This window comes from Hyperolius riggenbachi, chromosome 1 (assembly GCF_040937935.1).
Source record: "Hyperolius riggenbachi isolate aHypRig1 chromosome 1, aHypRig1.pri, whole genome shotgun sequence".
NCBI classification, from domain to species: domain Eukaryota; kingdom Metazoa; phylum Chordata; class Amphibia; order Anura; family Hyperoliidae; genus Hyperolius; species Hyperolius riggenbachi.
Genome location: NC_090646.1, coordinates 361,403,584 through 361,426,575, shown reverse-complemented (window position 1 = coordinate 361,426,575; position 22,992 = coordinate 361,403,584). Strand labels below are relative to the sequence as shown.

Here is a 22,992-nt window from a genome sequence, read left to right as displayed (position 1 = left end):
ACCAACTCTGTATTATTTGTACCCTATGTGTGTTTCTTACTTTGTACAGCGCCACAGAGTATGTTGGCGCTTTACAAATCAATAATAATAATACATAACTTTGGATATTTCTTCTGTCTCCCTTATCTCCAGCCACCCCCCCCCCCCGATCCCCACCCCCCGCTCCATCCACCATTATGAATTAATTGATACATGCTCTTACATGCATAGCTTTGTTATTTTAAGATGTAGTGTTATGCTGGGTACACACAATGACCTCAATCCACCAGAGAAAAGTTAGTAAGAGATAGATTATCTCATGTGGTATTTTAACACTTTGTTTGCAAATCACCACTGTGAGAGGATAGAGAGAGGAGTGTTCTGTAGCAGGCGATAATGGTGTGATAATGGTGCGATATGGATGCAGTGTTAGTGATTTGCATGCGACACTTTGCCTCTCTGGATGCTGGAAGTAAAGGATTGTGGGTAGGAGGAGGAGGTTATTACCAGCAGGTGACCGCAGAGGGTTTCCCTCCCTGTTTTTGACCCTCTCCTTCCATTACAAATCCCTCCCTTCATTCTGCATATTACGTATATTAAGCAATATTAAGCATTTACAATATTAAGTGGATGGGTGAAATGGAGGAGGTATTTGGATACATTTTAACACTCACTCCCGATGAAAAATGTATCCAGATTCCTCCTTCCTTTCGCCCATCCACTTAATATTGTAAATACTTATTATTGCTTAATATGCTTAATAGTGTAAATGGGCTGCTCTCTGGTGCCTGAAATATGTACAGTATCGGCTGTTACTGTGTGCTGCTAGTAAACTAGCTGCAGAGTGAGCTGCAGCAGCTGTGAGAAAAAACAGATATCTCCAGGTACATTCAGGGGATAAATAGATGAAAAAATAATGAATAGCCACACCCCCTTTTTTCCCTGGTGAATTGTGATTTTGAGAATAAATAACGACTAACTATCGCCTATTTATCGCACATTTATCACACATTTATCGCATGGATTTCTCTCTGTCGATATTTCACCCTATACTTCTGGAGAATTGCTATTTGGAGATATCACAGGAGGTAAATTACCTCCCATGAGATAAATAGGTCAGTAACCACTGGTGAACTGAGGCCAATGAGTTTTCCAATCGATTTTATAATTGTTTTTCTGATCGATTCACTTCTATGAGAAATCGATCAGAAAAATCAGATTGGACCTGTCAGAAATTCTCTCTCAACCCATCTATCTGCCGAAAAAAACTCATGGTGTATTACCAGCATAAAGTACCTAATTTTCTTCTAATTAGTTTTAGTGTCAATGACAAACGTATAACTGTAACATTATCTCTTGCCTTATCTACTAATATCTGTGATTATCTGCACAAACTAGTAATACCAACATAAAGAAAAAAAAGATAAATCAGCTGTACTACTAAAAAATGAATGACGAGAAAATATTAGAGGCAGTAGAAACGCCTTAGGTTTTTTGTTTTTTTAAGCGATATTTACATGCATAATAGTAAATCTCTCTCTCTCTCTCTCTCTCTCTCTCTGTCTCATCTGTGTTCATATGCACTTTGTGTCTTTTGTAAATGAACTAAAGAAAGCAGCAGCCAGAGGCACAATTTCCCACAAGTGTGTCAAAACAAAGGTGTTTTAATTGAGTGGAGCAGTGTTCTCCATTGTTTTGCCATGTACTTTCAGCAGTGATTACAAGAGGTCAGTGCCCCCAATTTACACAGTACTTTCACTGTATCTCTAGTGAATAAAATGCCAGCATGGCAAACAAATTTTTGGCAAGTGCTGGGGCATAAGCATGGTATGGCTGTCATTGCATGTGAGGGATTTTTTTTTATTGCAGCAAACTAAAAGAAGCTTGACATATGTAGGTGGTACTGTTTTTCCCCAGCTACCTCACTCCCCCCCCCCCCTCCCCCCAAAGAAAAAAGTGAAAAAGTAATGAAAAATAATTTGTAACTTTTTAACTACTTTGTGTTTTTTCCCCCCATACAAATGTAGGAATATAGTCGGTTATTAAAGATTAGGCATGACAAACACTGTGAGTAAAGCAGAATCTGAAACCATCTTTTGCACCTGGTGAAGAATAACTCTGCGAAGCATTTTAAAGTTGGAAATACTTGTGCAGCAGTACATTTTTTTTAAAACAGAAGGTATTCACAATCCTAGTAGCATAACAAATCCACAAGCTAACCAAAAGGGATTGTAAAATGCTGATTTGCCTGGACTCTGCCTGTCTTTAAATGCAGAATACTAAATTCCTCCTTTTAGAATTCATAATAAAAGTGAGATTTGCAAATACCTCCTGTTTATGAAAAGATGCTGCATTTTTTTTTACTGATTTTGGTACTGTTACTTTTGTCTCTCGTAAATAAAACCTGATGGCTTTCACTAAGCTGCAAATGAAGTGTTATGATGGAAAGGTAGTTTTCCAGCATCTTAGGAGCAACTTGGTGACGATGAAGGGATATCCTCTAGCATCTATAGAATCCACAGAGAAAATTGTCTACCAAGAGATCATTTTCATTTAATAACAATTTGATTAAAACTTCTACTTGTTAACAAACAGAATTCATCCATGTGATGTTGCCCTTCAGCTCCAAGGACCACTATCCCCTAAAAATGTTTTAAATTTAAATACATCTGTACATCTGCTTTAAGGAATTGCATGTCTCCAAGATGAAAATGTACTATAAATTCATTTTCTCCTATGTTCCTGTCAGATACAGTAGGCAGTAAAAAGTATCCAATAGGGTTTGGACTAGTCAATCTTCTCATGGGGGGGGGGGGATACTCAGTATCTCCTTTATTCTTTACAAAATTGCCTGGAAATTATCTATACACAGATGCCAGCGAGCCTTCCCTCTTCTTTGCACGCTATTTTGACATTTAGGCTGAGCAACTGCCTTTCAGTATGTGCTTTTGAAAATAAAAAAAAAATCATTAGAATCCCCAATGAAGAAATGGACCAGTCCAAAACATGTCAGATTGTTGCTGCCTATTGTAAGTGACAGAAACAGGAAAGGTGATTGGCAGAAATGTCCTTATAAGTCTGTGTACACATGTATTTTATTTATTTATTTATTTTTTTTGCGATAGTGGTCCTTTAACACTTCACATCGGCAACATGGAGAATGGGTTATCAGGCCCTGGTGGGATTCAAGCAGTAGGGACATGTTTTGTTCTGTAAACATAAATCATAGGAGATAGAGCTGCTATGAATGGAGCTGAGAGGGTAAAAAAAAATCTGAAAATGATTTAGTATTATTTTTAATTATTTATTTTAATTTTGTGGAAATGTACAAAGTACAATACAAACATGGATGTGGATTTGGTTTTTTTTTTTTTGGTGCCAGCTTTGTATGCAGTGCTATACAAAGTACCCTGATCAAATGTTTTTCTTTGCAGATTCCTAGTAGAAATATTTATGGGTGCATTAAAAAAAACATGCTCTGATGTACCTTTTAATTGTAGTGTCGTTGCAGCTTTTTCACATTTCATAATTTAGCAATCTGTCGTGAAGGATTGCTAAACGATGAAGAAAAGTTAATCTGCCTTTCATCCTACTTTCTCAACTCTTCATAGAACAGGACAGGATGCTTGGATGTAGCCAAGCATGCTTGTACAGCGGTCATTCTAAAAGCTGTTTTTTGGAGGAATGAACAATGATCGTTGGGCACGACTGCAGTCTAGTGCCTGTATGGGCCCTGTTGCAGCTGGCAATATTGTGACTCAAAATGCTTCTCTTCCACTATCTCTCAATGGGGCTTACCAACAAAGATACATATTATAGACGACACAAATACACTAATAATGCAATAATTAATTTGAATAATTCCTTACACATACTATTTAAAAATCAGCCATTATAAGCATGCCATCTTGAATTGAGGAAATATGCCATAACTTGACAGAAGGTAGAAGTTTTGTGACTGATACTGGGAAGCTGAAAACGCACAGTACACAGCAATGTATGTGTGTCTGATATGTAGAAACACACTGCATAGAAAACAATGTTTTATCATCTCACTTATTCATCATACCAGAGCGTGATGCAAGAACATGCTTCTGCATATGTTTCTATCTGCTCCTTCATTCAATGGTAGTTGCATTTTGGGTACAGTAGCCACAAGTGGAGCTGTCTGTTATGCTGAGGTATAATGCACCATGTCCTTCTTTACCAATTGTGAACAGGTATTAAAATAATAGAAACAAACCAAACATTCTTTCCTTCGGTCAACAGTTGAAAGTTGTTGTTGTTTTCTTTTTTTAGGACTCACATGGGAATTCTGACAGGGAACGTAGCCTATTGAAATCAATAGACTGCCATCCGATTTTCATATGGGGAAAAATTGGACGGCATTTGGCAAAAAAATGGGTGACACATGCAAATCCCTATAGCTGTGCATGACACGCTAGAGGGATTCTGATGCAATGTTGCATCACCGCAAATTAGTGCCAGCGTACATCTTGGAGATGCACGCCAACTGAACTAAAAACAGGCAATTAGAAGATAGAATATTACTGTTTGGAAATGTGTTACTGTAAACATTGTAACCTTATTTTGACTTTCCATCTTTTGTTCTTCCAAAATACCAATTTCCCAGTGTAACCAGATAATGTTTTTGGACATACCTGTTACATCCAGTTCCATACAGCTTCGTGTTGCTAGACATGCCTCGTAAGTCTAGAGCTGAATGTGACAAGCTGACATGTTAGACTGTATTAATATTTTTTTTTTTCCTTTCCTAGGTAACAATGAACTAGAATGGTCAATTGGTAGGAAAGATTTGGAGGTGGGTAATTTTATTTTATTATTACTGAAAACATATAAAATGTATAGTTATGTTTCTTGTACTTCAGAGTTCTCATCCCCTTCCTAAGCGTATGCATTTATACGCTGTTCGACGCAGAGTGAGCCAAATGACGCATCACCCTCCTGCTGCTGTAATTTTTAGCAGCGTTAAAATACTATTCCCTTTCCAGGTCGTAGCAACTGAAGGAAGAGGGGGGGGGGGGGGGGGGGAGTGTTGACACGTAATTCTGGGTCGGTTATCGCCAACACCTGAATTACCGTTATGTGGTGCGGACTATAGCATTGCAGCTATAGCCACTCTGATACCGGGCACTACGCGGCACTAAGTGTGCACCAAGTTGAGCTGCTTCACCTCCCTAATTAGAAAGGAAACATTTTTTCGACGTGTGTAGGAAAAAAAACAAACTTATGGCAAGGTACAATGGGCTCAATGCTATAAAGGGGTATTGTGAGGGTGGGTGTTGAAAATAAAAACACACTTACCTGGAGCTTCTATCAGCCCCCTGCAGCAGTAATGTCCCACGCCGTCCTCCTCCAATCCACCGTTCCCCGCCGCCGGCACCGGGCAATTATTCGTCTAACAAGACGAATAATGCGTGCTCCCGCTCGCATCATCAGAAGCTTACTGCGCAGGCGCAGTACAAAGTTTTCTTGGATGGCATGCCGCTCTAGACTGGGGCCGCCGGCGGAGAACGGCAGATCACAGGAGGATGGCGTGGGACAGTACTACTATAGGGGAATGATAGAAGCCCCAGGTAAGTGTCTGTGTTTATTTTCAACACCCCCCACAGAACCCCTTTAAAGAGAAACCCTCTTGAACCTGATTAGATATTTAAGGCAAAACAAAAAATCTAGCATCAGGATCAATGTTCCTTTTCGTTTTTCTTTAATTTTTCAAACCAGCAATGCAGTATACATATGTGGCTGCTACTAGAACTGAAAAGAACTGAAATGTGCTGCAGTACAGAAAGGGCCTGTACATGTACATAAAAAAATGTTTTTCTTTTTTTAACCTCCTTGGCGGTAACCCTGTGTGTGCCACATACCATACATTTTTTTTATATTTTTTTTTATATTTTTCAAATTGAGAATTACAATTATTTTTAGATGGATTGTAATATTTGAAACACACACACACACACACACACACACACACACACACACACACACACACACACACACACACACACACACACACACACAACCAACAGACCAATGTATCGCACACCTGTGTGTAATTTTCCCCAATTATTAAAAACCTAATAATAAAAAATGTAGAAAAAGTTGCTTGGGTCTTTAAATAAAGAAACTGACGAACTATTCTACACCATACAGTTATCCGCCACTGCCAATCAACTTATAAAAAAAAAATCCCCAAGAAATTTGATTACATTTTTCTGTCGAATAAAACAAAACTACCTTTCAATTGCTTGTATAAACCAATCGTTTTTACTGGAAATCCGGAAAATTTAATCTTATCATCTTGGGCTACCTTTAGACTTGAACATACTCAGATAGTGTTAAGTGTTTATCCATGGATCCCGTGTCATTTGAGCCCTAAGAAAATCGAATTGCCATTCCTTTAACAATACACTCTTAAATTGTTGGACCAACTCAAATCTAGTCTTCAGCTAGCTCCGCCAATCAGCCCTCTACTCCCCATTTTCGGAAACCCTTTATTTTCAGCAGGGGTTTTCACTATACAGATTTTCCAGTGGCTTAGACATGTTTGGCCTAAGATTAACCTCCCTGGCGGTGCATTTCTGTCTGGAATTATGAGTCAAAAGAGGTACATTTTTTTTCTAGATTTTTCAGCCTCCAATTCTTAAGTCATAATTTACCAAAATATGACAGAGTAAAAGCCTGGTAGACATTCTGCATATAAATAAGACTAGAATACAAATTTTGTGAATTAAGTTTATAAAGACCCTTAGAAATTTTGAAAATGTACAAATAAGAGAGTAGTCAAAATCAGGGCAGAGGTTGGTGCAGGCAGAAAGCAGTCAGAATCAGGGCAAAAATCGGCAGAAGCGCTTAGCTCAGAAGCAGTTGGGAACCAAATGGCTATATTGTTACCATCCTGTGCTTTCAAATAAGCTTTTCTTCCATCTCTGCCATGGCGGACAGGTGACACAGGGGAGAGATCAAATTACAACTTGTGATTAGAGACAAATGAGGCTAAACTCTCTCTCTCTCTCTCTCTCTCTCTCTCTCTCTCTCTCTCTCTCTCTCTCTCTCTCTCTCTCTCTCTCTATATATATATATATATATATATATATATACACATGTGCATACATACATACATGTACATACATACACGTACGTACGTACGTACGTACGTGCGTACATGCATACATACATAAACATACATACATACATACATACACACATACACATACATACATACATACATACATACATATATACACGTACATACGTACATACATATATGTACGTACGTACGTACGTACGTACGTACATACATACATACACGTACGTGCATACATACACGTACGTACATACATACATACACGTGCGTACGTACATACATACACGTACGTACGTACGTACATACATACATACACGTACGTACATACATACATACATACATACATACATACACACGTACATACATACATACACGTACGTACGTACGTACATACATACATACACGTACGTACGTACGTACATACATACATACATACACGTACGTACGTACATACATACACACGTACATGCATGTATGTATGTACATGTGTTTATGTATGTATGTATGTACATGCATGTATGTACGTGTATGTATATATGCACATGTGTGTATGTATGTACATGTATGTATGTATGTATGTATGTCCATGTATGTATGTATGTATGTATGTCCAAGCATATACATACATGTACCTACGTGTGTGTGTGTGTGTGTGTGTTTGTGTATATATATATATGTATGTATGCATGCATGTATGTACGTACGTACGTACGCACACACGTACGTACGTACGTACGTACGTCCGTCCGTATGTACGCACACACACAGACAGTATATACATATCTCTCTCTCGCTCTAATTAATATAATTAAAAAAGTGCTTCATTTTACAATAATCATGTATACATGATTTAGTCAGTGTTTGCCCATTGTAAAATCGTTTAAATCCCTGATTTATTACATGGTGACATTTTTGCTGTTGGCAGGTGCTGCTGCATGCTTTTTTGGCAGTTGGAAACAGCTGTAAACAGATGTTTCCCACAATGCAACAAGGTTCACAGACAGGAAACTGTCAGGAGTACCACGGTCCTCAGAGTTTCTTGTGGGAGGGGTTTCACCACAATATTAGTCATACAGCTGATACCCCCTGATGGTCTGTTTGTGAAAAGGAATAGATTTCTCATGTAAAAGTAGGTATCAGCTACTGATTGGGATAAAGTTCAATTCTTGGTCGGAGTTTTTCTTTAAATCATACTTTGTCCATCAGTAATAGTATCAAGGAGAGGAATTTCAGAGTCCTGGCCCTCTGGTATAAATGCAATACGACGATCCATTGTATGTTTTCAGAATTACCGGACGCATGCTGGAGATGCCATACAGAGGTTGGATCTCCCCTTCATATTTAGTGGCATCTTCCTCTAGCTCATTTGTTCTGGGAAAAAGTATTTAAGGCATAAAGAAGAATGACCCTCTCAAATATCACTATTTCACCTGAAATAGCTCTACTATCTCTACTCTAATTCCAGGCCCACTGGTTAAGGTCAAGAAAAGCATACGAAAACACTGCCTCACAGCAGCTAGAAACCACTGGGGCTAGGTTCTGAAAGTCCCCCTTATCTCCCACTCTACATAGCTGGCTTGAAGCCATGACTGAACTTTTGGGAATGAACAAACTAGTGGCCTCTGATAATGACAAACTAGAATCCTACGTAACAATGTGGGTTTGATGGTTAGATTACAGTTACTCCCAGGAATTTACAAATTTGATATGAGTAGGCCCTTTAAAAAGTAAGAATTATAGTGGATGCTTAAATGGTTTACTGTCTATGGTTTACTACATGAGGTTTTATAAAATAACATTATTATTTCTGGAGCTGTGAACTAACTGGTTCTTCCCCTTTTTCCCTATTCTCCATCTCCTTTTCCTCTTCTTCCCTCCATACCCCTCCCTTCTCCATTGTCTTGCCCCAACCCCACCCCCCTTGTTGCTTTTTGTTGGCAGTTTATTTTAACTGTAATGGCCCATACTCACGGGCTACAATTGTCGCCGCAACACGTGGCGTGCGCGTGTTGCGGCGACAGGTCGCCTGTGAGTATGAGGCGTTGCACGGGCTCGCACCCCGAACCGTCGCTCGTCGCTGATGTCACCAGGCGATTGGCGCGGTCAATCGCCTGGCGACAGTTGCCACTGCAACTCCGCCGCAACTGTCGCTAGCCCATGTGGGTATGCGGACTAGCGACAGCAACAAGCAGGGAATACATTGAGCTTCCGGCGGGGGGGAGGAACAACAGCGACAGCTTCCCCCGCATCAGTTGCCAGGTCCCTCCACCGTGTGTATGCGGAGGGGCCTGGCGACGAGCTGTCGCCGGCCTGTTGCGTACACGCTCCCTAGTGCTAGCGACAGGCCAGAAATGTTGCCCGTGAGTATGGGCCATAAGGTATATGGATTTTAACTTTAGATAAATGTGCTCCCTACCTTTAAATGTGAGCATAACACATGCCAACGTGTTGGCCTCCTGCTCTACTGATTATGAAAGGCACATTTTTTTTTACCTTATCCTCTATATTACCGTAGGTGTCTCTGATCTATCTACTACTGCCATTCATATGCTTGTAATTGTCTGTATACTGTTTAAAATTGTTAATAAAGACAAATCTAACAAACAGATAATCCATTTTGCCGGGTCTTTAGTTATTGTCTGTGTTTTCTGTGCTTTCTACAATGCCGTAGGCCCACGTTACCAACTTTGCAACAAGGCGAGCCAATCGCTATTACACAGGAGACAAGAATGTGATATGCAGGAATTGTAACAACCGTGGACATCTATCTAAAAACTGTCCTCAGCCCAAGGTAATTGTTACTTTTTTAAAGACTTTATTCATAATGGCTGATTCATTGGCATTGTCATACTTTTGGATATTAGCAACTGTCCTTGAATACTCAATCCCATTGATCATATATCTTATATCTTTTTTGATCATATTTTTCAGATTTATGTGGACTGTTTATGTATCATTGTAAACATTTGGTATAGGGTTCTGTTAACTTTGAAATCAATAGGTGAAACTCCTACTATCATGTCAAAAGCAAAGTGAACCTGGTAAATGACAGTGGCATCTCACTGGCAATAGAAGACCGAAAAAGAAAAAAAAGACAGTCTATTTCTTAACCAGTTCACCCCCAAGGGTTTTTACTCTAAAGGACCAGAGCAATTTTCACTTGTCAGTGCTCCTCCCTTTTATTCCCTAAACTTTATTACTACTTATCACAAGAAAATGATCTATACCTCGTTTTTTTCGCCACCAATTAGGCTTTCTGTGGGTAGTACATTTTGCTAAGAATTTTTTTTATCATAAATGCGTTTTAATGGAAAAAAAAAACAAAAAAAATGAAAAAAAAATAATTATTTCTCCGTTTTCAGCCATTATAGTTTTAAAATTAAACATTCTCGTGTGGTTAAAACAAACACCGTTTATTTGTCCAGTTGTCCCGATTATTAAACTGTTTAAATTATGTCCCTATCACAATGTATGGCGACAATATATTATTTTGAAATATAGGTGTTATTTTTCTGTTTTGTTTTTTTTGTTCTGGCCATAATTACCAGCCCCTATATAATAAATTAAAATTAATTTTCCCCCATAAAATATAGATTAAAAAAACTGAGTCCCATTAACAGGCAAAAGCATGACGTTTTAATACGATACATTGCCATTAAATGGTTAAATGTAACACCCCAGGTATGCCTACTGGTAACCTAGACACGCTTGGGGGGAGGGGGATGTGTGTGTGTGTGTGTGTGTGTGTGCGCGTGTGTGTGTGTGCGTGTATGTATATGTGTATATATATATATATATATATATATATATATAATATATATTTTTTTTTTTTATATATGTGTGTGTGTGTGTGTGTATATATATGTATTTTTCTCTTCCTAATTACTTTTTCCAAACTCTCTAGCAATGAATTAAAAAAAAAAAAAAAAAACACTCCTACTCACCTACCTCCTATCCTAGAAAATCCTACTGTGACATTATGCCGGTGTTTTTGGCCTGAGGTCCCAGAGCCCTCAGGTTCTTCCTGGATTGCCTTCTTATACATGCTGCCACGTACCTTTCCTTACATTGGTTTCTATGGAAATCCAGGGCATGAGTATTACAGTCCTTCACTCTCCTTCCCAATTGTTTCTGATAAGAGTAAGAAGTATCTCAGAGTTTCCAGGACCACTATTTTTATTCTATTACTGATTTTTTTTATACATTTTTTTATATTTTTATATTTTTGGCCATTTTTTCCACTGCAGTAGGAGAGGTGATGTAATTGACATGAGTAAGTGTGTATGAGTGTATTATTACACTGCAGTATATATGATCAAGATACAATTTACCATAGTGAATAAATTAGATCTTAATAGATCTTCTAGCGCTGTCTGTATTACTATTACAGAAAGCCATGCTCTTGACTAGTGCTTTGAGGATCCTGGCAGTGTGCGCATGGAAGGGTTCTGAATTTTAGGTTTATCTGTAAATAACCGTGTGAGGGGAGGGGAAATACATTTGGAGGAGTTTTTAACAGTCCTTCTATGGGCCACTGTTGCAGTGCAGTATCCATTCTTCTAGCTGTACTCCTGGCCCTGGACAAGCACATCTGGACTGGGCATGCATGAGTAAGGTAGAATGAAGTGCTTATGCACCCAGGAAAAAAGCTCAGTCCGGGTTCACTTGTCCACGCCCAGTACCACAGCCAGAAGATGGACCCTATGGTGGAATGGTGGGCGCAACTGGGATCCAGAAAGCCTCTGCTCCATCTTACTGGATTTTACTTCCAACCACTAAGGTAAGGTTCAAACATCCCTCCATATTACTGGTTGCTTTAATAGTGACTTACATAAAACATGAAGGTAGTAGCATCATGCTGTGGGGTTGTTTCTTTGCAGAGGGGATTGGGACACTTGTCAGGATGGAAGGAATAGTGAATGTGCCATCACTGTCAAATTGTTGAGGAAAACTCCCGTCCCTCTCTCTAAAAACTGTCAATGGGAAGAGAGTCCACCCTCCAGTACGACTGTGGCCTAAAGCACACAATAAAATTGGCTACTCAGTGGCTAAAGGAGAAAAAGGTGCATGTTTTTCTGAAAGATAGAGGCCAGTCTTAAACCTTGCTGAAAATCTGTAAAATGACCAGAAGGATGGATTGTTGTTTACCAACCGTCATCATCCAACTTCTGTAATGAAAACCAGGCAAAACGGGCAAATATTGCACAGTATAAGATCCCTCTTACACTATTGCAGTGCAATTGTTAGTAGACTGCAAGGCAGGGGCCAAGACAAGTCGCATTGCGTGTTATAGCTGCAGTGCAATCACTTAGGCATACTTTCCATTAAGTATGCATCACCTCCAGTGTAAGCACACACAACACACTTCAACTTTTGCCTCAATAGGACCCGCTGCACCGTGAGCAGTGTGATAGCCCCATAGGGCTAGCACTACTTTTGCAACGGGTTTCGGCAGTTTTAGGCAAAGTGACGGACTGCGTGTAGTGTAAAAGGGGCCTAAATGTGCAAAGTTGATGGATGTCCTAACAAACTGAGAGGGAGATGGATGTTTCCTTTTAAACAATACCAGTTGCTTGGCAGTCCTGCTGATTTCTTCCCTGCAGTAGTGGCTGAATCACACATCTGAAACAAGCATGCAGCTAATCCAGTCTGACCTTAGTCAGAGCACCTCACCTGCATGCTTGTTGAGGGGCTGTGGCTAAAAGTATTAGAGATACAGGATCAGCAGGAGAGTCAGGCAACTGGTACTATTTTAAAAGGAAAAATCCATATCCTTCTCAGTTTATGTTACCTTTAGGCTTCTTTCACACCAAGACGTTGCGTTTTAGGGGACGTTAAGGTCGCATAAAGTGCCCCTAACGCAACGTGTGGTGGTGTTGAAGTTGGACGTCAGATTGAGCTGCGTTATGAGGCTCTTGGTGCTATCCTGGGAAGTCCGGATCTTTTCAATGATTCGGATGATTCGAATCGGATCATTGAAAAGATCCGGATCTTTGAACCGAATCTTTGAATCATTTTACTAGGAAAGCAGGAAGCAGAGGTGCAGCAGAGTGAGAGGTGCAGGAGCATGAGGGCACATTGAGGGTGCTAATGGGGAAGGGAGAGATGCAGCAGGAAGATTGTGCTTGTGCACAGAAGCTGCAGTTCCTGTTTCTTCCAGACATACACTGTGAACTGAATCCTTCATTGTGATGATCTGGATAATTCGACTCACAAAAAAGATCTGGATCAAAGCTCCAACTTGCGCAAAAAGTGTTAGGTCCCCTCCCATGGAGGAAAGACTTCTTCGACAGTGGGAGGGACAAGTACCTAACAAATTGCAAATTGTTAGCGGAAACTAACATCCTCCAAGTGGTAGACAGGTCATGTGTATGCTCATTGTGTATTTGAATCCCATGAGTGGGGTGTGCACTTTTTTGCAGGTAAGCACTCATCTGTTTTTAAGTAGCGCTGTTCATTTCTTTGCTATGTTTGATTGATTTATTTCTGGTCAGCTGCTCCCACTTAATAGTTTTCCTTTGGTGTATATGCAGAGCCTCTGTTTGGGTTCAAGGTGCGTTTGCAGTTTCTGGGGGGGCTCAGCGCATCTCTGAGCTGAGGCCATCCAGAGGCGGCCTGGTGATGCGCTGATCCCACTTTTTTTGCGCAATTCTCAATTTTACTGGTAGCGCGCCCAGGCTATGCATATGCATAGGTAGAATTTAGTTAGTGTTAGGTCCCCTCCCATGGAGGAAAGACTTCTTCGACAGTGGGAGGGACAAGTACCTAACAAATTGCAAATTGTTAGCGGAAACTAACATCCTCCAAGTGGTAGACAGGTCATGTGTATGCTCATTGTGTATTTGAATCCCATGAGTGGGGTGTGCACTTTTTTGCAGGTAAGCACTCATCTGTTTTTAAGTAGCGCTGTTCATTTCTTTGCAAAGCTCCAACTTGTTCATGATCTGGACAACACTACAGTGCAGTGAATATTAATTAGCCATGTAGCTAGGAACAATAGTGGACTCTCCCCTTACTGAGCATGTGCAAACAGTCTAACACCGCTAAAACCAACTATATAACACACAGCATGCTGCACTGTATTTGAACGTCCAGCGTTACACTGTAACGCAATGTGGGCACTGTGAACAGCCCATTGATTTTTCATTACTGTGAGTTGGGCTGCGTTACAGGCTGCTCTAACGTGCGCCTGTAATGTCCCACTGTGAAAGCAGCCTTAAGGCAAAAGTTGGTTCCACAAAATACTCACACAGGAGGTAATCATTTATCCATCTCAGCAGTCTGCCTAATATAACTATAAATGTTAACCTCTTGAGGACCACAGGCTTACACCCCCCTGGGGGGCAGGCTATTTTTTACAATACAGCATACTGCAGCTTTAACAGTTTACTGCTTGGCCTTACAACTTAGCAGCCAAATGAATCTTGCTTCCTTTTCTGCCCACCAATAAACTTTCTGTTGGTGGGATCTGATTGCTGCGATTCCATCCTAACTGGTCAGAACAACTCTGTAAGCAATACATAACTTATAATGCATGATTTTTCATGAATCTGTTGTTTTATTATTAAAGAATGTTTTTTGATATCTGTTTTTATTTCCATTGCTATTAGAAACTTCCAGCCTGTTGTCTCTGTGGGGGGAGAGGACACCTGCAGTATATGTGCCCATCTAGATACTGCTTAAACTGTTGGCTGCCAGGCCATTTTTATCAAAACTGCGCAGAAAGACCCTATTGGCAGAAGAAATGTCATCGCTGTTCTATGATTGGCCATTATGCTGACGTAAGTATGCTGTTAATTTTACATGAAGGATAATTAAGGATTTGCAGAATCACTAAATCTTATAGACTGGCATATCAAACTGCAAACCAAAAGTGAAAATAAAATTGATGAGATAAGCAATTGTATCTATAGTCTGACTCCTTAATAGGACTTTCCTGGACTTCCTTAGTCTTCATTTTGTGTTTAAAGAATAAAATACATTTAGACTTTTGACTGTCTCAGGTGAATGATATGAACCACGTAGAAAAGGAATAAAAGAACACAGTCGGCACTACTTGGAGAAGTTGCCCTTTTAGATGTATTGGGAATGACTCAGAAGGCACCTATGTGTCATATGCGTGCTCAGGATGGCATATTGCTGCAGTATATCATGGTCACAAGGAAGATTGAGAAACATCCAGCACTGCATAGAAAAATTGCACATTTATTGTGGACTTGTGCTCAAAAATATCTTAGAATGCATACAGCAAACAATTCAACATGAAGAACAATACAGTCCTACCATAGGTGCTTGGATGGCAGTGGGTGCTGGGTGTGATACGGGCAGCCTGACGACCGTTTCGCACGGCGGTGCTTCTTCTAAGGCTCAACCACCTAGCCTTAGAAGAAGCACCGCCGTGCGAAACGGCCGTCAGGCTGCCCGTATCACACCCAGCACCCACTGCCATCCAAGCACCTATGGTAGAACTGTATTGTTCTTCATGTTGAATTGTTTTCTGTATGCATTCTAAGATATTTTTGAGCACAAGTCCACAATAAATGTGCAATTTTTCTATGCAGTGTCGGATGTGACTCAGGTGAATGATGACAGTTCTTTTAAAACAGTTTTTCAACTCCCACATAGTGATATCTTGGACCACTGAACTTGTTCCTCACACTCAAAAGTGTTTTTCAGCCAAACAATAATATGTACTCCGGATTTCAGGAAGTGATATCAATAGGTAGAGCATGTGTACCAATTAGCCATACTTAAAAAAAAACATCCTTAGTTAATACTTAGCAAAATGTAGCAAACTTTATTGTAGAAAATACATATTTGGTCTAAATCAGTAAATCTAAAAGTGCATGAGGTGGCCACCCCGCCACATGCTACAGCACCTTTCATCCACTCAGTCACAACCAAGCACAACAACCATATGGATAGGGAATATATGGATGGTAGTCCAAAAGTAGTGCCAGTGTCACCCAGATGGTATATAATTATGAATGGCTGCTTAAAGTAACATATCCCAATAATGGTCCAATAAAATGAAGCCAGAAGCTGCCAGCATCATAAGCCAAGCCTCTGCAGCTGCATATAACTAGCAGGAAAGTGATACAGTAGCGGGATCATAGCACGTATAGCAGGAAAAGTCACTTGCATACAGGATGCATCTCACCAATCGTAGGCTCCTTGGACATCCATCAATATAATAATCCCTATAGATGTGTGCTGTTAACTTGATCACAGAGACGGGTGGACAAAATCAAAGTACCATGTGATATGGAAACCTCTCCGGGCCGTAGCGCAGATACAGTCCAGCATGTGCAGCTGCGATGTGGGGAGGCTCTTTGTGAGTCACAGGTCAATGCAGGGGTGATCTGGGGGGTGACGGGCACCTGTAATGTAAATACGGCATTAGTAAAAGTCTGTAGTCTTCCAATGTGCACTTACTTGCAAGTGCTCTCTGCTCCCCTAATGTTTAGTACATTTGTAGCATCCCTGCCCTACATTTATCGGACCACTTTAGATAGGAAAAATTGAAAAGCCTCACAACTGAACTGGCGACCGTGACATAGACAGTCTATGTATAGGTGACAGTGTGTTCGTTTTTTGTTTTCTGTCTGCCTATATTTTGATACATGTCTGCCCTGTCCTATGACAATACTAACATCTCCATTACATGTTGTGCTTTCTTCTTCAGCTAGTCTACTATTATGGGTTATCAGTTTTCCAGTAGCTAGGCACTAGTTTTACTGCTGTCATGAGATGTTTCATTATATATTGTTTATTCATTTTTTCTTAATTGTTGAGGGAGCTTGAGAGGTGGTAAAAGAACAACGCATTCAGGGATTTTTAAACCTTTTTTAAGCATTTATTTTTACTTCAGCTGAACTTCAGTCCCAGGTCTGTGAAAGCAGTAGATGTGTAATTTATATAAAAAAAAAAAAAAAAAGTGCTGCATTAATTTGGGTACCGGAAAAAACTGCTAGTAGAATATCAGTAAATTACGTTGTCCAAATGACCTGCTTTGGCAGTGGACTACCTTTGTTTTTGTTGGGTGGAGTAGGGGTAGGGGCTGTAACAGGGCTGTAATCATTTACTAGTGTTTTGTTCTATTAGGACTGGAAGGTAATCTGCCATCCTCACCATTTTGATGTTATTTTCCATATTTGAGAGCATAAATATCAGTAGAGCTGCCTGTAGATATTTTAGTTGTAAAACTGTGCATTTCATTACATTTTGATAGGGATGGCCAATTAAATGCAAATAAATTTGAGTCGATGCAGCACTATGAAAATTTTGTATGCAGAATTATGCAGCTTGAAAATAAACCAATCAGATCCTGCTGGGTTAAAATTCGATTGGTCCATTTTCAAGCTGCTTCAAATTGCATGCAAAATTTGCATAGTCCTTTCTCAGCTCGAAATTAGTTGCATCTCATTAAATTCCTTGTGGCTGAGAAGAATGTTACCACATGTCCATTATGCCTTCACTAATATTTGGGCAAACTTGCAGCTTGTAATGAAGATCAACAAAATCCATGTAGTATATTTTATTGACTTTTTTTCTCAGCAATATAGAAATGTTACTTTAAATGTACATTAGACATGCGATTTTGAAACGATGCCTTACAGTGTTGCACCAAGGAAAACCCATTATAATGTTCAACAACTTTTTGTGTGCTTTAATTATGCATTCTGTAACATTAAATCATTTAGAAAATGCCCGCCTGTACCATGCATGCTGACCTTAAAAAATGGTGATTGGTTTAAGAGTAAAATGAGGATAAATCGCTGAGGTACCTTTCTCTACTGACCCATGACCCCATTAGAAAACTTGAACACAGCTAACATTTTAGCTTTATTTTCTCATAGAACCGCGTTTTTCAGCATAGATAGTGCTAATAAAGCTTTGGTTTGTAGCGGGGCCTTGTAATGGGAAGGCTGTAACAGCAAGATGCTTTGACAAAACACCAGAGGATTCTGTTAAAAAGTTGTGTTTAGTAATTGTAGGCATCGTGTCAGAACATAGCTGACTGGGAGCTGAAGGATTTTCTCTGCAAGATGGGTTGCTGTGCCAGCAGGGACTCGAGTCTCCTGGGCCAGCCGTGCTCTCATTAAGATTTGCCGCCAGCAGTGGCGGTGTTTTGCCAAGTATGTGACGTCCTGTTATTGTATGCTTGGTTTGTCAGCCCACAGCTTCCTGACACTCACTTATGTCACCCTTTTTATTCAGGAAAGGAAGGAGCTTTTGATAATTTGACAAGACAAGCTCTTAAACGATCTAGGTCATGGCCTTCCCTGTCTGTGATTGTGAACATATTTCCTGAAAGCCCTGTCACTCATCACAGCAACATTTTCTCCTAGGGAGCACACAGACTTGTTGCAAGACTCTTGTCAGCTCATACATTTTGCTTATTCATATATCAAATACTGTAGTAGATTTTTTTTTTTTTTAAAGCCATTCCCTCCTTTTACTTTTTGCAGATACTAGCGTGTTAGTGCAACTAATCCTTTCTACAGTGCTGTGTTCCCAGAAGGTTTGTGTACAAGAGTTCTCTTTGGTAGAAGGCAGACAACTGGCCAAGAGGAGCTGAAAAGGAGGCAAGGCCGCTTAGTGGTGGTTTTGTGTTTGCTCACTGTTGTGGAAATGCGAGAACTGGTGGCAAGGGCCTTGCCTATTGAGCACTTGAGTCTCAGTCTGCTGTCAGGGCCTGTTTAAGATTGAGTGTTTTATTTTCTTTGATGTTCCCATTTAAGATTGGGGAAGTGGGAATTAAACAACAGATGCACTAAGCTGTTTTTAACTCCTAAAACAATAATTAGCACCTGATAAAATTCAATATGGGTGCACAAAGTGCATCTCGAGGCCCCTGCTTTTTCTGATGTGGCAGTTTCTTTTGTGAGATTATTTTATGAATACCAAAGCAAGTTGTCTGTTGTGATACGAGTTTATTTGATATTAAAAAATTTCAGTGGGTGGTGGGGCACAGGAAAAATAACATTTTGGTAATTTAATTCCTCCCTTTTCCAGCCAGCATCCAGCTTTAATGCGATGTGTAGTGTCTGTGAAATAAGTGCAAACATTAGAGGTCAGAGCACAGAACAGACAATAGAGAGGCAGTTGTGAGGGCCTTTTCCTGGTCATTTCTACCATATTAGCAATGTTTTGTCTCGGCAGTAGCCAAATGTGTGCTTATCATTGTAGAGTACTTGGGTCTCTGAACAATGGAGGGGGCTGACTTTTCCCAGTATGTTAACTGGCTTTCACAGAGCCCCGTCGACTCATGTTAAAATCCAACTCCAGCCAGTATTATACATTTTGGATAAAATAGTTGTACGAAATAGGAGGGTTAAACCTCATAACCAAGCTGGGTAAACCTCAGCCAAGATAATCATTTTGGGCAGTCTTGGCTGAGAATCTAGTGTGTGCATAGTTGTGGATTGCTGAAAAAAACCCATGGCCGCATTTCACCTGAGCGAGTTTTGGTATGTTTTCCTGTATGCTAATTCGGTTATGAAATGACAACCATTTGAAATGAATAGGCTGTTTCCGATTCATGTGCAGGAAAAAAAAATCAGATCTGTAACATTTTAACGGAAATCACATCTTAACCACTTCACATTCCTGGGTTTTTACCCCTTAAAGAGGAGCTCCAGTGAAAATAATGTAATAGAAAAGTGCTTAATTTTTACAATAATTATGTATAAATGATTTAGTCAGTTTTTGCCCATTGTAAAATCTTTCCTCTCCCTGATTTACATTCTGACATTTATCTCATGGTGACATTTTTACTGCTGGCAGGTGATGTCACTGGAAGGAGATGCTGCTTGCTTTTTTTTTTGCAGTTGTCAACAGCTGTTATTTCCCACAATGCAACAAGGCAAGGTGATGTCAGTGCCTCAGTGCTGGGAGGCGCTGACATCATTTGTGGGAGGGGTTTCACCGTTTGAGAAAAGGAATAGATTTGTCATGGGAAAGGGGGTATCAGCTACTGATTGGGATGAAGTTCAATTCTTGGTTACGGTTTCTCTTTAAAAAATATATATATATATATATATATATATATATATATATATATATTCCAAGTATTGTTTAATTTCGCAGGTATATTAATAGGATGCTGAGACAATACACTTACAGTCGCAGAGCTGGGTGGAAGTGTCTGAAGCCTGGAAGGAGGGCAGGCAATGATACACAGACAGAGTACAGGAGTAAATTACAACACTATTGGCTTCTAGATAGACACAGTAAAAATAAAGAATCCTAAGAAGGTTTTTTTTTTTTTTTTTTACTATAGAGAAATCACTAAAATCAAAATGTGGACAGTGCAATACAAATGTTATGTAAGTAGAGCTAGTATTTATCTACTTCCAGCATGCTGAGCAAGAGAAAGAGATGTGTGCTCTGACCAGTCAACACCTGACTTATATACTGGCTGCCTCAAGTCAATTTACTAATTAAAATGGCAAAGTGTTTGCATGCTGCATTCACTTACCAGAGTATGCAGGATCTGAAGCTGCCTCCCTGCTCTTCCTGCAGGAGTTGGCCCACGCAGAATGCTTTATATCTCAACGGGTGCTGCGTGTAGGCCTCCTTGTACCCCCAAGAAATGAAGGGCAGTGCAAACACCCCCACAAGGCATCTACTGCCCGGGAGCGCCGCAACTGCCCCTCAGGGAGGGGGGAGCGAGAGAACATGGCTGGTAAACCCCCCAGATGCTGATGTCCAGGGGGGATCACCCTTGCAGTAGTACTGCGTAAAACACTCCCTGGGACAGGAGCGTATGGGGGCGCGCATGCGCAGAAGCCCACAACTGGCTGTGACTGGCTAGATTATTGGGGCTGATTCCTGGACAACCGAGTGGCCAGCAAGGATGCTGGAGTGATCACACCCCATGGGGCTAGAGGAAGTTCCAGGTAAGTATCAGTATGCCTAGTGCCCTGATCTCTGGACGCTTAAAATACAGTTTTCTGCAGGGAAGAATGTAAGTAACCTTTGTTAGAGAAAAGGTGGTTTCAACAGGACCTGAAAAATAAGTATAGGTTTCCATAGTATGGTGGATACTTGCTAAACTTATAGACACGCTTATTTCAATTCTAACAACCACTGCATATATGATGAAGGATGAATGGTCCTTTAATTTCTGTAATTCTCTGTCAGGTCTGCTGCCCACATCTGAGGTCAGCTTCTACCACATTCCGTTTAGTGTTTATAGTGGATCATGTGATTCTAGTTAGAGCTACATGCAACACTAAAAGCTTATCTCTCTCAAACTCCCCCTTCCTCCGATGTATTTCTGTTTCCATAATCACTTTGTTCTTATAGTTTATTTATTTTGCCAGCATGGAAGCTGCCATCTTGTTTTTGATGCTAGCATTGTTGTTTTTATCATATATTTATGAAGTACTTTTATATTATGCAGCACAATTAATTAGGAAGGGTTGTTCCCCCGAGCGCCTTCTTGGCACTTGCAGAGCCCAGATGATTTTCCTGACCACCCAGCTGTCACAATGTAGCCTCCTCAATCTGTCAGCAGTCACAGGTAGTCTCAGAGTCTCTCTATTGCTATTGCGCACTACAGAGCTGGAACACACTTTTTGGTACTGGTTTGTGTGGGTGTATGCTGGAAAGTTGGGACACATTTTGAAGACCACAGGAAAACTATCGATTTATAGTAAGAATCGCCACACAAATAGCAATACTGGATTTTTGGTGCACTTAGTGCATGTCTGCTATTTACTACAATACCTACTTTTTGACCACCCTGCTTTGGCTTCATCCTACCTAGTTAACCACTTGATGACCACAGTACTAAACCCCCCTAAAGACCAGGCCATTTTTTTGTTAATTGGGCCACTGCAGATTTAAAGAGAATCTGTATTGTTAAAATCACACAAAAGTAAACATACCAGTGCGTTAGGGGACATCTCCTATTACCCTCTGTCACAATTTCACCGCTCCCCGCCGCATTAAAAGTAGTCAAAAACTGTTTTAAAAAGTTTGTTTATAAACAAACAAAATGGCCACCAAAACAGGAAGTAGGTTGATGTACAGCATGTCCACACATAGAAAATACATCCATACACAAGCAGGCTGTATACAGCCTTACTTCTGAATCTCAAGAGATCACTTGTGTGTGTTTACCTTCTGTCCCCAGCTTCTCTCATGCACTGAACATTACAGGCTTCCTGCAGACAGCTCTGCCTATGTCGTTAATTCCTTAGTATGTGACAGACCAGCTCCTTTCACAGCCTCCAGAGGAGGATTTTTATCCAGCTCTCTTCTATCACTGATAAGATAGCAGAGAAGCTGCTGGCTTATGTAAATAAAACACACACTGGAGTGTGCATAGAGGAACAGTTCAACACTGAAGAACTTGGCAGCCTTCCAGACACAGGCCGACAAGTCTGACAGGGGAAAGATACATTGATTTATTACAGAGATGGTTATAGTAGAAAGAGCTGCAGCAAGCCAGATCACATTAGAATAGGTTTAGGAACTTGTAGGATGGTAGAAAAAACGTTGTAATTTTTGTTACAGAGTCACTTTAAGGCCAAGCTGCAGGGCCATACAACACAGCACACAAGTGATCCCCCCCCCCTTTTCTCCCCACCAACAGAGCTCTCTGTCGGTGGGGTCTGATCGCTCCCCAGATGTTTATTTTTTTGTATAAATATTTGTATTTTTTATTTTTAAATAAAAATGTTTTTTTTTGTTTGTTTTTCTTTTTTTTTTGTCCCTCTCCCTCCCTCCCCCCACCAGCCAATCGGTGCGATCAGCTGTGGTAGGCTTCAGCCTATCACAGCGGAATGCTTTTGAGACTCTGAAGGGGACAGCCAAGTGACACGGCTGTCCCCTGTACATCGCTGCCTTAGATTGCAGCGCATTACCCGGTAAATAGACGGCAGTTTTGC

At 40.3% G+C, this 22,992-nt stretch overlaps 1 protein-coding gene across 1 annotated transcript in view; it reads left to right on the top strand.

Moving 5' to 3' along the window:
* The window catches only part of ZCCHC7 (zinc finger CCHC-type containing 7), a 227,553-nt gene that overhangs the window by 121,645 nt on the left and 82,916 nt on the right, over positions 1–22,992 (top strand). The window contains exons 3-5 of the mRNA XM_068234233.1: positions 4,758–4,801; positions 9,762–9,881; positions 14,701–14,871. Of these exons, the coding sequence (XP_068090334.1) occupies positions 4,758–4,801; positions 9,762–9,881; positions 14,701–14,871 (335 nt within the window). The remainder of the gene's footprint in view (positions 1–4,757; positions 4,802–9,761; positions 9,882–14,700; positions 14,872–22,992) is intronic.